The following is a 16,401-nucleotide window of genomic DNA, read 5'->3' on the forward strand; positions in this document are numbered from 1 at the left end:
GGTTCTCAAATTCCAGCTATATCTATTACGATGCCCTTGAGGGCTCATTCAAATACAGATGCGCTCTGATGCTATCTCGACACAGGAGGCTTAGAACATAGCTGTCAACGGGCATCTTTGCCTAGCTTCCACATGTTTCAGCAATTCTGGGGACACATGAAAATTACTGCCTGAAGCATAAAGCAGATCGATTTAAATGTTGCTCAGTTTTTTCAAGAGAAAAACAGTATGCTGTCCAGAGAATCTATGCCCTGCCTAGGATGAGATATGCTTAGATATCGATAGGAAACTAGATTTGAGGGTCATGGACCTTACTGTTCTATACAAATGCCCTGGACACAACATACCATTTTCCTGGTCAGTGCTTTTTGGGTCTATTGATTTTACATCCTTTTGGAAATTATTTTAAGTGGCATGCGGGTTTGTGCTCATTATTTGAAGGATTTCCTCCTGTCCCAAATATTACCCATAGCTCATAGATTAGAAGCACATAGTTTCAGGCATCCATCACGGACTGTATATGAACTCTTGATTTCCTGTATCAGGGTAAAAACCAGACACAACAATACCTTGTTATGTAGACTGGATGAAAAAAAAAATGTACCTAGCCAGAATCAATTCCTACTGCACAGGACATAGATTTTAATCAGATTCATTAGTGGAGAGGAGACAGGCAGCTAGTTCTCTTTAGCCTTGGAATTCAGGGGATTCCCCAACACTGCTGCCTGGGTGGCATTCTCTTGCAGAGTCCAGCACAGAAAATGAACATATCGCTGCATAGCATGAGCAATGACCCTTCTGCCAGTTTGTAGACATTTTAAGGAGATAGTGCCGGCTGAAGGGATCACTGCGCTCTGCTTGAGGAAGACAGGCAATCCCTTGGCTTCTGGTTTCTCCGTGAGTACAGCAGAGGAGCAAACTTCTGTGCAAACCCGCTTCTCCCACAGCTGCAGGTTGTCCCTTCACAGAAGAGCCAGATGCCTTCTCTGGAGGGGCTGCAGCCTCTGCACGAGTCTAGACAGGCAAGAGCCATCTCACCTGAAGACGGCTAAGAACATGCCTACCTTTTCACATGTTCATATTGACAGCCTCGGCTATTTAAAAGACATTTGGATGGCAATTAATGCTTTGAGTATGAATGTAGTGAGTACATTTGTGTTTACTGTGTGTGTGTGTGTGTGTGTGTGTGTGTATGTTTGTGTAAGCCAGACACTGACATAAGGTATCTTCCTTGATCATTCTTTTGCCAGACCTAAGCCCATCCATTTGATTTGGTTGGTCTAGCTAGCTTGTTTGTCCCAGGGATCCTTTCTTCCCATCCCCTGTGCACAGAGACACCAGGCAGACAATCGCTTTGCTTTATCCCTTTAGTCATCTCTCCAGTCCACGTACGTATCTCTTAAATACAGAGCTGACAATACTATCCCTCTTATGACATGCTTCTTTCTACTGTTTTCTTCTCCTAAAAACATACCACTTCAATTAATTCTCATAATCATGTAAAGATATGATCAGTCCCACTTCACATAGACAGAGCTTGAAGGCAAATTATCCGATGAAAATTGTAATTTGTAAGGAGTCAAGTCTTACCTATTTCCTGACCTCAAAGCCAAAGGTGCTTCTATCCTGTTTTGACGCATTTCTAATTTTTATTTTGTGTTATGGACTGAATTAATATATTCACAAATATAGAGATATATGCCAGAAATAAACTATTAATTTTTTAAACGAGAAAAGTTTTTAATTCTTTGAAAATTTGATACACACATATAACTTTTTTTTAAAACTACATTCACACACAACTCCCCTCAGACCCACCCCCTCCCAACATCATGTCTTTTAAGAAAAATCAACTCCAGTTTGTGTAGCCCATATGCTCATGGGTATTAGGTTGGGCCAACCACAAGATCTGAGTGAACCTACCAGAGGCTGCACTCTTAAAGAAAATTGACTCTCCCCGGCAGGCATCAACTGTCCAAGATGCTTCATCAGAAAGACTGTGCCTTCCCATGCCTGAGCTTGTCCTGAGCAGGCTAAGCGCAGAGAGTCCATCCTTCCCTGAGTAAGGCAACCAGGACAGAGTGGGCATATCACTGCATAGCATGGGCAATGACTCTTCTGCCAGTTTGTAGACATTTTAGGGAGATAGTGCCAGCTGAAGGGATCACGTAGATGTGAAGCTATCAAATTATTCTTACCAAAAGATTACCTGAAAACAAGACAAAGCAAAAGTAATCGATTTTGTGGAAGCTAATTTTATAGAGTATTCATGCACAGTGGGGTTTTGTTTGTTTGCTTGGTTGGTTTTTACTTCTTCTGTTTTGAGTATTGAGTGCGATATTCTACCTGTGGAATCTGGGTATATGTTGTCACATGGGTGACATGCTTGCCTCAACTCTAAAGAGAGCAATGACTAACAAAAGTACCAGCTACTCAGGCAAAGGCCTTGTGAGGAATAAATGAGCCAAAGGACACAAAGGACACAAAGCAGTAACTGTCATCTCGGGCATTTAAAAAACGCTGCTCTTCCCTCTTCTTAGTTCCTTTTCCACAACAACAACAAAGCAGCCAACCTTGGAGTGCCTGTGGCCCTCAGCATGGCTTTGAGTATGTCAACCCACTGACCATGTATACAAGCCCCACAAAGTAGACTGCCTCAACATCAGAGCTCTGCAGAGAGAAAAAGGGAGTTGCAGAGGTTCCGAAGCCTATTCAGACACAGCCACCGCAGCACACGTGGGGTGTGAATTATTCACTCAGGCAACCTAAGGCCCAGCATTGTCCAGACTCTTAATCACTGTGAGGCGTTCCCTCTGCCTCATGCCACAAAACCTGTCTTGAGAAAACTCTTCCCAAGTTCTTTTTCTGCTCTTCTATAGAAGAGCTCATAGCGCTAAATAAAGGACCAGGAAGTACAGACCCAAGACACGGTGTCTTTAGTATGGATACCTTATGGTTGGGGGCTTAGAAGCTTAACTGCTTGTGTCTTGTGTTCCCAGTTTTGGTGTGTGTGTATGTGTGTGTGTGTGTATCTGCTCCAAATTTTCTTTATTTCAGTTGTCATAATTAGCTATAATAACAGCAGCTGTTTATCAAGTGTTTATAATGTGCTGGGCACTTGCTGGAGCATTAGCCTCCGTGTGTGGTTCCCTTATTTATAACTACCATAAGGACCCCAGAAGACCATTATGAACTGAGGAAGCCACAGCCCACAGATACAAGTTGCCATGCAAGGGCAGCGCCTACAGGGTGAGACTCCACCCTCTCTACTCATCTCAGTAAGAGGAGAGCACTTTCAATTGATTTTTTTTTTAAACTGACTTTAATGTTTAAAGGGTATGTAGAGTGAAGCTGAGAAAAAAGGCTTGCCGGGTGTTCTCTTTGCGGAGTCAAGGTAAGCTCTATACGTCTAAAGCATTCCCACTGTCGCATCGGCGAGGTACATTTCCCTTTCGGTGTCCTGAGCAGCCAGGGACATCAGCTTGGAATGTGAAATGAAGATGAGGAGACACAGGGTCAGCCAGGAAATGGGCTGTGTTCCCCACTCAGCTTCATCATCCCTGCCCGCACCTTCGCTTTATCACCACGTGAAGTTTGCGTCATTGTGGGAGCTATTAAGGTCGAAGAGATTAATTAGAACTATAATTAATTGATAAGACACCCACACTGTCCAGCCTGAGTTAGTACAAATTCATGCGCTTCAACTAAAAGTGCTGAACAAAGGGGAAAACTAAGCAGTAACCTTCTGGATGGGTCCTGCTTCCACGGCCCACCTCCCAAACATAAAGTGTCATTCAAATAAAGAATCACGGTGTGTTTTAACTTTTTATTAGTAAGAGTTCTCAGTACAAATAAATTTAACTTGACATTTAGAAAAAACTGATTTGCTCTCTAAGTTCTGTACATTTTAATATCAAATTTTAATACTAAACATCATAATGCCTTTAAGCTTTTTAACTTAATTTAATAATTCTTTGTTTCATTGGGTTAAATAGACTTTCAAGTAGAAAAAGGCATAAATATAATGAAAGCAATGAATAAAAATTTTTCTGAAAAAAAAAAAAACAATTTAAAAACCTTAAAATTATAATACTTTGGTAGAAAACTTATAGCCACAAACAAAATTAACATTACATAATGCTTTATCAAGAACTGTATCACAAATAACATGTTTACATATATTACAATGATCTGCAATATAGTAAATGCTTATTCACAGAAGACCAAAAATCCCCTTTTGAGAAAAGTTTTAAATACTATTTAGTACTTTAAGGAGAGTTTGCTCCCCCCAAAAATGACAAGAAAATACAGCTGTGAATTAGGACTGACCAGGGAAGGGTCTTAACAAGTATCTGCAGAAGAACCAGACACCATTACAACTCTATCCCCCAATCAGTATGCACGCCTTGCATAAGACGCACTCTGTGAACAAATGGACACACTGCTCAGGTCCCCCAGGTTACATACAGTGTTTCTCCTCAGCTGATAAAGTACTGCTCCAACAGACCAGACCTAGTAGCAAATGCCTCTGCAGCTGTCCTGAACTGAGTGGGAGGGAACCCATGCCTGTCAACAGAAAACTACTGCATCTACTCAGCAAGGCAGGAGCCCCAATTCCAAAAACTTCTTTGTGAGGTTGCGTCAACATCAGCCCTGTAAACCCAAGAGCAGCACACTGCTGTCTCCTGAGTTGGAGCACAAGGTCACGTCTTAAAACTATGTATTAAAATTTCCAAACATATCACTCTGGGAACATAATTGAGTTGAAAATCATTCTGTGTTGGGCTGGCATTTCTTCTACAGCCTGTATTTGGTAGGGAATCTTCCGCCTGGTCACCAGAACACAGAGTATGCAGGAGAGGAAGGACAGTGTGTCCAAGCCTCCTACAGCCACAGAGGGGGATGCCATTGAGGCAACCATGTCTCCTGTGCTCTAGCGTGCTCCACGCACGTGGCCAGCAAGGCAGCAGTGAGTGACTTCAGGCTTGCAACTGAGAGGGTTACTGATTACTCCTCAGGAGTACCTGTCCAGTGTGTACTGCAGTACCTGGGGATATTTCCACAAGAAAAGGAAGTCCCAATATTATTGCCATCCACACTCAAGAGTGGCTTGGCTCTGTCACCTCAGACAAAGGCACAGCCCTAAGTCCCACTGCTGTCTGCCACCTGAGGTCTTCAATCCTACTGGAGACCCTCAATTTCCACTTAGCCACCAGCAGGAAAACAATACCTAGGCTCACTGAGGTTGGATCAAAAATAGAGGGAAAAGAAATGAGGAAGATTCTAAGTGAAGTAAAACTGTCCACAGTGCTAGCTCAGTGAGACTGAGCTGTAATAACAGAAAAACAGTAAGCAACAACTTTCCTTTGGGTTCCTTTCAAAACAAAGCATTCTTAGCCACATGGCTTTGTGGTGCGGCACTATTTGTTTCATTGTGCCATATTAGCCACTAAAAATTACTCCCTCCTAAGGCTACTTTACCATTGAAAGTTTAAATGTTTATAATAAATACTGTATTAAAATACTTTAATATTTACAATTGAAAAAAATATATATACTCTGTGTGCTCCAGTCAGTCATCTGAGGGTGACCTCTTCAATGTCCTCGTCAACAGAGTCAATGGCCGTGACCGCTGGCTTATTGCTCGTGTGCTTCAACCGGTGTCTATTTGGATTAAAACTTCTGCCTTCGCTGAGGAAAAGGTCTTCATCTTCATCATCAGGCTCCCGGACCCTGGTGCTTCTGTCCCCAGAGAGGAAATGAAGAGGGTCCAAGTCACCTCTGCTGGCAGCAGGGAAATGTGGGTCGGTGCTCTTGGAAGAGACAGTGGTGCTGCTGCTGCTGCTGGGACCAAACAGCTGCTCCATCAGGGTTGCCTTTTTCTCTTTCCTTGAAATCAAATCTAGATTGTCTTTGCTCGGGCTTTCAGAACTGTTACTTTGGAAATCTAAAAGGCTACTTTTTTGGCTAGGTGGATTTGACTTCCCTAATGTTTTTCCAAACGAAGGCACATAGCTACCAAATGAAAACTCATCTAGAGGAGCAGGGCTTTGGATCGGTCCTAGATTCCGACCTTCTCCCTTGGGAGAGAAAAAACTCAAGTCCTGCAAGTGTTGTCCATTAAATGATCTGTCTAAGGACTCAGGGAATGTGTAAGGTCTGGAGCTTCTGTCTGGAGAGTACAGCTTGGATTCAAAGTTAGGTAGCAATGGCAAAAGGGGCCGGCCGAGATTCTGAGGCTCTTGGAGTTCTTTGTTGATTTCATTCAGTTTGGCAAGAAGCATTTCTGTCTTCAGTCTTTCTGCCTCATCTTCGAATTTATCAACAGACTGAGCTTGATAATTTTCTACCGGGAACTTTCCAGCTTCCAACATCAGCTTCTCTGTTCTCTCTAGCAAAGCTGACTTGCCTTTCACCTTAGCAAGCTCTTCTCTTTCCCATTCTGTATAAAATGAAATTTTAAAAAAGGAATTTTAAAGCAATAAGTATTTTTAAATATGAAAATTCAGCTACCATCTTCTGAAAAATGTCTTTTAATCTACATTTGACATTCTAAGAAAGGTGTAATGGACATTGTAATATTTTGTTTCTATACTTGACATTCTGGATTAGAAAATAATTTATACAAGTTGCACTTAAGGGTCCCATGGCACACTTTGGTCTTCAGTGTAGCAGGAGAAGGTTCTCTATGGAGTACTGTCCAATTCATGATGTGTGGAGAGACACACAGAACAATGAGCTTACACATAAATTCTTGGCTGTCCTGAGAAAGCAACCCTTACATACATCTCAAATATTAAGTGTATCAACTCAAATCAAGACAAAAATCTCAGTTAAATCTCAAATGAAGAGTATTTATTTTTTAAAAAAGAGGTATGTACTCATCAAAAATATTAATTTCAATCCAAGAGGTAGTGGTGTAATGCCTTTAATCCCAGCACTCAGGAAGCAGAAGCAGGCAGATCTCTGTGAGTTCGAGGCCTGGTCTACAGAGTGAATTCCAGGCTACACAGAGAAACCCTGCCTGAAAAACCACCACCAGCACCAACAAATGTGTGTGTATACACATACACACACATATATCTCACAGACTGAAAACGTAAGCAAACACATTCCAGAGTAAAAAGCCCTAGAGAATTAAACACAATTTACAATCAAGTTCTTAGGGAAGAAACTGCTTGTAGGAACACTCAATCTCATGTTTACCAACAAGATCACACTTTGGACAACAGATGAGGTAAATGTGTCAGAGAGCTCCTGAGTCTGGGAACTGTGATGGAGACAGTAAGAGAAAGTCTGTGTTTGGAACAAACACATGCCACGTTCTCAAGGGACCTGCTGTGAGGTGCAGAATTCATTTGCAAAGGTTCAAAGGGTTTTTTGTTTGGTTTTGTTTCTTTTTTGTTTGGTTGTTGTTGTTTATGGCCTTTCTTGGCAGTTTTCTATAATTTTGAAGTCATTTACTTGTGAAAGAATTAAAATATCGTAATTTTAGCATACCACATATATTCTGATATCATTCTGGTATCAGATCATCTATATAGAACAGGGGCTGGGGGAGAGCCTAAAGAACCAGGCCACAGTCTTCGCTCATTTTATTCCTTTTTTCTTGTTCTTGTTGTTCCCTAAAATGAACTGCCTTTTCCAGTCTCTGACTTAACCCATAAAAGCATCTTGCTCGGCCTCTGGCCCACAGTGATTCAAACAGCACTTCCCATGCAATATGCATATTAACAACTTCAAGCAACAATTGCATCATAAATTTCTGTTCCGTGCATTTCTGCTCAAAACAAACAAACTCAAAAGATTTCTCTATATGCAACTACCATGGAATTAGGTGGGATATGGAAGTTAGTCTGGGACCCCTGGGACCCACATCTCTAGCAACTGTGATCCAGATGGAAATGAAACTTCATTTCCATCATCTAACTGTGTGAACTGCCTCTCCTAGCTTATGAGCAATGCTAGCAAAGATATATCTACAAATTAAAAACAAACAACAATGATGAGAACACGCAGGGCCTTGCAGAGCACTGGCTTTTGTGTTTCAGTTAGCCCATGACTCAGTTCAAGGACAATGCAAGATAGGGCGCTCTCAGTTCTTTCTCAAGGTTTAGCTACCACGCAGGTTTTTACCTCTTTGATTAAACATTGTTTCATCTAAACTCACTGCAGTTGATTTACTCATATTTCCCAAGCCCCAGTAGCAACTTGCATCTTCGTTTCCTTTCTTTCCTAACTCTATTCAGCTGTCCAGACTCCCCGGTTTTCCACCCTCTGCTGCTGCCTCCGCCTCTTCCTGTTCACTACAGCCACCTGTCGGCCCACCCACTGCCCCCACAAACTCTTACCACTCTCAGGCTTCCCGGCATCCTGCTTTGCAGAACATGCATTCTGATCTTCACCATACTTTCCTCTTTGTTCCAAAACTGAACTCAGAATCTCTGATCCATGTTTGCTGCGCTCCTTGTATTCCAGGTACTGTGATGCATCCAAAAATGCAAATTCATATGGAAAGGAGGGGGAGACAAACTTTAAACTCAGCGGATCATCCGTTAAGCATGATCACCAAGTTACAAATTAAATCAAATCTTCACTTAATAAATTAATAAATCACAAGTTACCATGTTTAGAAAGATTCTCAAAAAAGAAAAGATTATCTTTTAATTTAGCTAAAATTTTAAAGAGAAAACAGATATATTAGAACCAATCCATTTAATAAAAATTAAACCAAAAATCTATATTAAAACTGTCAAGAGGTAAGCTGTAAAGATAGCTCGGGTTTGTCTATTTTTACAACAAAATGTGATTAATCCAGCTAACTAGAAATGGCTATTACCCAGCTATGGTAGCCAACTATGACTGATATTGAATTGCAAAACACAGGCACTGACAGCCACACTGAATAAATCTTTTACATCTACATTTTGTGTAAAATCTTTAATTAATAATTAATCATGTAGTATTTAACTCAAATGTTTTAAGCTAACTCACTAGCCGCTCCCCCCGCCCCCATGACAGTCAACCTTTACTGTCAGTTTAGAATCAGTTGTCTAGGAGATGTACATCTGAGTGTATCCCAGGAGAGAACTGAGGAGGAAGGCACAAGCTGAATGTGTGGGGACCTACCCTAATGGCTGGGGACGAGAGGGGGAAAGAGAAGGGCTGACTGAGTGGCCACATTCCTCTCTACTTCTTGACTGTATGTCTCACATCCCCCAGCATGTTGGGTGACATTCCCTCAGGTCAAGAGCCAGCATGCACCCCTTCTTCCATGGGCTGCATCTTATGAGACATTTGGTCACAGAAACAAGCAGGTGCCTAGCACACCTTTCCAGAAGACACAGGACCAGCGAGGGGTGGAATGCATGTACAGAACTTCCGACCACATTTGTGCAAACAGCTTTCTTGGAATTTGACTCCAGTCATTGTGCTAAACTCACCGAAGGAAGATATTCTGGTCTATCCCATCTGTTTTCATAACAGAGAACTGTCTGTGCAGTGAAAGGAAAATCTTCCAGCTCAAAGTCTTCAGCAGTCTGTACTCCTTTTGTACACAGGTCTGTAAAGTCACTCTGGCAGGATACTACCAAGAAAAGCACAGAAAAGCTTTCTAACACTGTGGATATATAGTCAATCGGCAACATTCATCTCAACGGGAACACACGCTTTGTTCATGAAGGATTAACTACCAATTATGTGATTGGAGGGCAATTAGATCACAGATGCTAATAATCTTTTGCAAAGTTAATACTTTAAAAATTCTGTAATTCACAGGAGAATTATACTTTTGTTTTAAAAAAGTAAAATTGCACAAATGATATAAACTATGAAGTGAAGTGAAATGCTATTTGGGATTTGCTTCAAAACATACTAAGAAGTAGAAGGGGTGAGTGAAATGGCCACAGTAGAGAGTGCAACTGTGAGAGGTAGGTGCTTCATACCTGGGAATAATTATATATTTTATGTTCTCAAAATTACAATAAGAAGGTTTGTAACCTTTTATTAAAATTAAGTTTATTTAAAAAGCAGTACATTAGCATGCTTTGTGATGCTTCAGCACAGGAACATATTGAAGTTTTTCAAAGGCTGTGTAAACTGTATCTTTTTAATTTTATACATTCTATTTTTTTTTATTTATGTATATAGGTTGTCTGTGTGTCTGTGTGCCAGGTATGTCTGGGTGCTCAAAGAGCCCAGAAGAGGGTGTCAGATCCCCTCAAGATGAGGTTCAGGTCACTGTGAGGCATCTTGTGAGAGTGCTCTGAAGAGCAGCAAGCACTCTCAACCCCCCAAGCCCTCCCTGTCTCCCTTCAATGTGAGGTTAATGATCTCTCTTTAACAAAGACAAATGCTGAAAGAAATGTGATTCCTAGTAAATCTGAGCCATAACAAAAGATCAGATGTACTCCAAGGACACCCCCCCCCCCTTCACTTTAGAAGCCATTGGTTACTAGCAGTCCAGCGGCAGCAATAACCCTACTATACCATGTTTCTTTGCAATTTCTTTCTCTTTCTTTGGAGAGGATTTGGGCAGGCGATTAGCGTAGATGTTTTTTATATCCAATTCTTTCTCCTTTTCCTGAAAAACAAACCCAATACAAGGAAGGAAGGTAAGCAGTTTGAAATTAAACATCCTTACCGGTATCTTCTCTATCAAATTGAAATATCTCTAGGTGAGAAATATCCTAGGAGGAGGAAGGGAAGGGGGGGAGGAGGTGTTGGGGGTGTCAGGGGAGTGGGGAGAAAGGGGAAGAGGAGGCAGGAGGGAAAGAGTTACTAATCCCTAGCTACCATCCAGGCTTAGCCACAGAGACAAAGACAGACCCTCTCTTATGTATGGATTTTGAGTTACTAATGACTTAAAAGTTGGATTGCACTTTTCAACCCAAGAGCTCTTCACAATATGGGAATGATGTCTTTTTGTGAGAACTTGGTGATCCAAGAGAAAACTCTGTAAGATAATGAGTATTTCTGCAGGATTCTGAGCAAAATTTCAGTCCAATGAATTCTGTAAAATGCAAACATCTTTAACACAATTAACTAATATGAATTGTGTTGCCTCTAAACAAAAGGAACTTTAAAAGCAAGCCCTGCTGGAGTCATGTGTAGAATACTAGATCACTGAAGAGTGCACATGCTGCACTCTTCGTTGGTGGTGCATGCCTTTAATCCCAGCACTTGGGAGGCAGAGGCAGGCAGATTTCTGAGTTCGCGGCCAGCTTGGTCTACAGAGCGAGTTCCAGGACAGCCAGGGATACACAGAGAAACCCTGTCTCGAAAAACCAAAAAACCAAAAAAAAAAAAAAAAAAAAAAAAGAGTGCACATGCTCCTTCGTATGATCCTCTTTTAGAACTCTGTTATTGGTTTCACTTACATTGTTCCTATTGGCATATACAGTAGTTTTCTTCACTACAGCAATTACATTAACAATGTTTTGTTTCTAAGTGGCAGATAGTTTTTTGTAGATTACATAGTAGCGAATATGAAGGTTGGCCATTATTTTAAGTACTAGGTTTTCATGTGATTTATATAGCATGGGAAACTCCATGGTCTAAAAGAACGTGCTTACCTTTAGCTTGTGATGGAGCCTCTGCAGCTCCTTTTGAAGAACTTTATTTTCATCATAAGCCTCAAATGCTCTTTTCCTTTCAGCAAGCAACTGCCGCTGGAAACTGTTTGTGCTCAGCTCCAGGTTTTTCGATAGCTCCTGTATAACAAAACCAATAGTGAAACACAGGACTTCGGAGTGTCAGACCACATCTTGGTAGCGCGGACAAGACTTAAAAGCAGGCTAAGCTTAGTGTTTAGGAGCATAACACAAACCAGGAAACAGGCTCGCTGACAGTAGGAAGATGCCTGGATTGGTGAGCCTTCCTTGCTTTTCCTGATGATGGGTAATCAATCCTTACACATGCAGACTCTGTCTGCAGCACAGAGTCGCTTGAGGGAGCAAAACACAGAATTGATGAAGCAGGAGCTCCCAGAATACACTGCTGGGCAGTAAATACCAAGGTGGATAAGAGCAAACAACACAGGTGCAGAGCTGCACTGGCCCAACCTCTCAGGAAACTAGCTGTTCCAATGGTCTCTGAACATGACTCATCAAGGTTATAAAGAATTCAGGTTAAAATATTTTATCTTCAACTAAGTTGTTATTTGCCTACCTTCTAGATTAAAAACAAAAAGACTTATAAATAAAACATAAAACCTCATATAAAAAAGAACTAAAAGGCAGTTATAACCACGCTGCCATGCAATCATCACTGCAGGCATCTCAGAGGTACAGCCTGACATCTCTACGTGCTTTTTCCTCACCACCATAAAATACCAAAGCCACAGACTTTAGTTCCATGGTCCTTTAAGAAGGAATCACATTCCATTTGGTAAAAAAGCACACTTTACTTAACCAGATTATGTTGTCCCACTTTTTCTGTGCTTCCAGTTTTTCCCATAGCGAATATCCTAGAATAAGTAACTTAAAACATAAATTAATAATTCCTCCAGGGTAATGTTAAGAAATGAAGTTTCTAGGTTCTCACTGAAAGTAAGAACTCCTGTCTTTGAAACAACAAAAAAAAAAGTGAATAAAAAGCTATTTTGGGGGAAACAACTTAACTGGCTTATATAAATACAGAAACATAGAATTTTCCCACATATATATGTGTGTGTATATGTATACTTATATATGAAATATATATATATATATATGTATATCTCACATACACACACACACACACATACAAAATTCAGTAATAAGAAACCAAACATCTTAATTTAAAAAAAAGTAGAAGGAATATTTGAACAGGTAACTTTTCAAAGAAGACAGAGACATATAGGCACCAAACATGAGGCCCAGAATCCTTAGCTGTGGAGAACATGCAAAGCCGAGCCACAGTGAAGGAATGTTACCTGTCAGAATGTCTAAACTAGAAAGTTTAAGTGATAATGGTTCACAGGGATCAATAGCTTCCAATATCAATCACTGTGTGGAGGAATGTGGGGTGGGGGTTTTCAGGACAAAAGTAAGGGCTCTGGTGGCCCCAGCCAGTTGCCTTGGCTTGGCAACTTTCCTCAATATGTCAATTCAGGAGTTAGTGATGAAAGCAGAGAAAAACAATTCAGTGTGACTGAAAGAATAGTTGGACAGTTAGACATCATGGACGTCAGACTGATCTTAAGGAAATGACATTGCTTATACTCCAATGAACAAACTTGGGTTAGGAACAATGATGCCTCTGAGAAATGCAACATTAAAGATAATCTAACTTGAACCTGGTGCTGCATGCCTGTAACCCCAGACATGGGAAGGCTGAGGCAGTAGGGGAATGAATTGAAAGCCAGCCTGGGTTACATGGTATGATTCTCTCTCAAAAAATCCAAAATATAGCAACAAGGACATAGTACTAAGTTAAAATGTTCTATATAAAAGACCTACATAGGTTGGTATTCACAACAGACTGGATCTTGTATTACAGGAGGAAGAGTATAATGGAAATTAAGTCAAACAGAACTAACAAACAAACAAAACTGTACTGGAGACAGTGGAATAAAAGAAAGTACTGTATACATGTAAATCCCAGAACTGGTATATTTAGGGCTAAGGGGCCCTAAATAATGCATGTGACTTCCCCTCAGAAAGTCAGTCTGTGTTTCCACACATGACACAAGAACATAGGGTCCCAAGACTACGTAATACAAAGCAAACATTTTAAGTGTTTACAGTAGGTGAGGTGGTAAAGGACTTAGCATTCATTGTAGCATTTCAGATTTGCAACTCTATTTAAGCTTGAAATATTTCTACGAAACAGGTAGCAAGAAAACTGTACCCGATTATTTTGGCGCAAATCAGGAAGTTATTAAACTGAAGAAAGGAAACACACCACAGGTAAAATGGGATAAAATGAGCTCAAGTTCCAAATGACCATGCTGTCCAGCTGGAACCCAAGTGAGACCTAGGAAAACCAACATCCAGAGAAAAGACAAAACATTCTCAAAAAAGATGACAAAACTTTACAACCTGGTCCTTACTGAAAGAAAGTCTATTTCAGTAGAAAAGAATGCAAAACCCGAAGGAAGGAGTCAACACTGAGCAACAGTGACAAGCTCAGAACAAAGGCAAACCTGGAAAATGCCAGGAGTCACCTTAAAATGAGACCATCTGAAGTTGTACACTTACGAGTTTGGAACCCTTGTATACCTCAGCTTCTGAGACTGCATAGACATTTCCTTGCCTGGGGTCAAGGGATCTTTCCACCAAAGACAGCGGAAGGGACTGTACCAAACCAAACCAAGACTGTATCAAACCAAACCAAACCAAACCAAACCAAACCAAACACTTTCGAATTCTGCCTCCCAAAGGTCCCGAAGAACTGGCTGCAACCTCACCTCACATACGCACAGGAGATGAACTTAAGTGGAAAGTACAAGCTGGAGCAAAGGGAAAGGCGAGGTGAATTCCTTAGAAAAGCCACTGCAAAGATTCCAGCTGTGCTGGAGATGAGCAAGGGCTCAGGGTGGGACAACTGCAGGGCCATGGGTCAGAGAAGTTCAACCCGTGCCCATGGCTCTTGAGCACTGGCTCAAGAATTTCTTGTCTGGTGATCAGGACATAAACTCCACCAGCCATAATATTCATAAACTGCAGGACATGATCAAGAAACCAACCCTGAGAATCCAAGTCTAGAAGAGGCTGTAGTACAAACTACAGACACAGAAAACATAGTAGCTGAAATTACAGTTTAAAAAATGTTCTCTAAATCAAAGGGGAGTAATAGACATCTAAGTAGAAGAGTCATTTAGAATTCCAAATAGACATGACCAGAAAAGAATGTCTTCAAGGCACATTATAGATAAAATGTAACAAAGACCAACATCAGACCTCTCTGCAGAAAGCCCAAAAGCCACAGAAATATGTACTGTTATATCTGAAGCCCAAGAGTAAATGACCACTTATAAAGACTACCATACAGACCAAAGGTGGCCTTTAATATGAAGGAAGTGCTTTCCAAAGTAAACACAGACTAAAGCCATTCATAGCCACTAAACTAGCATTATACAAGATATTTTACAATAGAAATAGATTTTTTAAATGAGAATAAGGAAGGAATCAAGTATATTTAACTCAGTATTTGGCAAATTTCTACAATAAATAAAGAAGAGAAAAAAGAACAAAAGGTACACAAAGGAACCAACAGAAAAAAATCGAACATTACTCTCAAAGCAAATGACTCTCAAATATTGACCCTGACCTAAGTGAGTGGATGTTAACTCTGCAATTAAAAACTTCAGACTAGCTTACGAGGTGACAAAAATCCAACTTCATTGGCAATGATACACACACCGAAGGCTGGAGTGGGATTTATCCATCGCACAGAAGATGTAAACAAGACGAAGCAGGTGAGGTGATACGTGATAAAGCAGACTTCAAGCCAGAATCAGAGGCGACAAAGAAGAGCATACCCTTAGCAAAAGGAAACATCCACCAAGGAGATACAGTGGTTGTAAACATATGTGTGCCACTCAGTTCTATAAACAAATACTGCAAGTCCAGATAAAACAATGACAGTCTCATCAGACCAACTCTCACCAGCAAGCAAGCATGCCATCAAGACAAAGAAAACCATGCATAGGGAACAGACGTACCAGACATCTGTGGAACATGCAGGACAGCCGTGAACATACTTTCTTTTCAAGAGGTCATGGGACAGTCTCTAAAATAGATCAATTTTATGCCATAAAATAAATCTTACCAAATATCTAAAGACTGAAATAATTCCTTATAAAATTAAAAATCAACAGAAAACCACAGAAAGAAACAAAGGCAAGCTATACATGCATGAAATTTCAAAGAATAATTTTAAAACACATCTAATGGGGTAAAAGGCAAGCACGCAAACACTGAATGGTCACTTAGTCACTGAAGAAATCAGGGGGAATGCTCACAGTCAAATGAAAGTAAAAACGCAACTTACCAGGTAGTTCTAGGGGGGATGTTACTGCAATACAGACCTACATTAAAAGAATCAGAGAGGTCTCAAATAAATAACCTACTGATAATACACGAAGGTCTTAGAAAAACAAGAGCAACCCAAACCCCAAATTAGAAGATGAAAGGAAATAATGAAGATCAGAGGAAAAAAAAGTGAGTGAAATAAACTCTAAAGGAACAATAGCAACCAGGTAGTCCTGGTGCACACCTTTAATCCCAGCGCTTGGGAGGCAGAGGCAGGTGAATCTCTCAGTTCGGGGCCAATGTAGTCTAGTTCCAGGACAGCCAGGGCTATACAAAGAAACCCTGTCTTGAAAAACCAAAACAGAAAAGAAAGAAAGGAAGAAACAAACAAATAACCAAACAAACAACACTAAAGGAAACAAACAACACTTCAGTGGAAACAAAG

General features: G+C 40.7%; 1 protein-coding gene across 4 annotated transcripts in view; it reads right to left on the reverse strand.

Annotated features, from left to right (window-relative positions):
* Nucleotides 1-3,293: 3,293 nt before the first annotated feature.
* The window catches only part of Lca5 (lebercilin LCA5), a 56,568-nt gene continuing 43,460 nt past the window's right edge, over nucleotides 3,294-16,401 (reverse strand). For 3 of the 4 annotated variants that reach the window (XM_031344415.1, XM_031344417.1, XM_031344416.1), the window contains exons 4-8: nucleotides 11,574-11,711; nucleotides 10,489-10,582; nucleotides 9,444-9,586; nucleotides 8,352-8,481; nucleotides 3,813-6,442 (exon numbers count right to left, since the gene is read on the reverse strand). In XM_031344415.1, the coding sequence (XP_031200275.1) occupies nucleotides 5,577-6,442; nucleotides 8,352-8,481; nucleotides 9,444-9,586; nucleotides 10,489-10,582; nucleotides 11,574-11,711 (1,371 nt within the window). In that variant the 3' untranslated portion in view covers nucleotides 3,813-5,576. Of the gene's footprint in view, nucleotides 3,612-3,812; nucleotides 6,443-8,351; nucleotides 8,482-9,443; nucleotides 9,587-10,488; nucleotides 10,583-11,573; nucleotides 11,712-16,401 lie in introns of those variants that run through there. The other variant, XM_031344414.1, reaches the window with a different exon arrangement.

This window comes from Mastomys coucha, unplaced genomic scaffold, assembly GCF_008632895.1.
Source record: "Mastomys coucha isolate ucsf_1 unplaced genomic scaffold, UCSF_Mcou_1 pScaffold23, whole genome shotgun sequence".
Taxonomy (NCBI): Eukaryota; Metazoa; Chordata; class Mammalia; order Rodentia; family Muridae; genus Mastomys; species Mastomys coucha.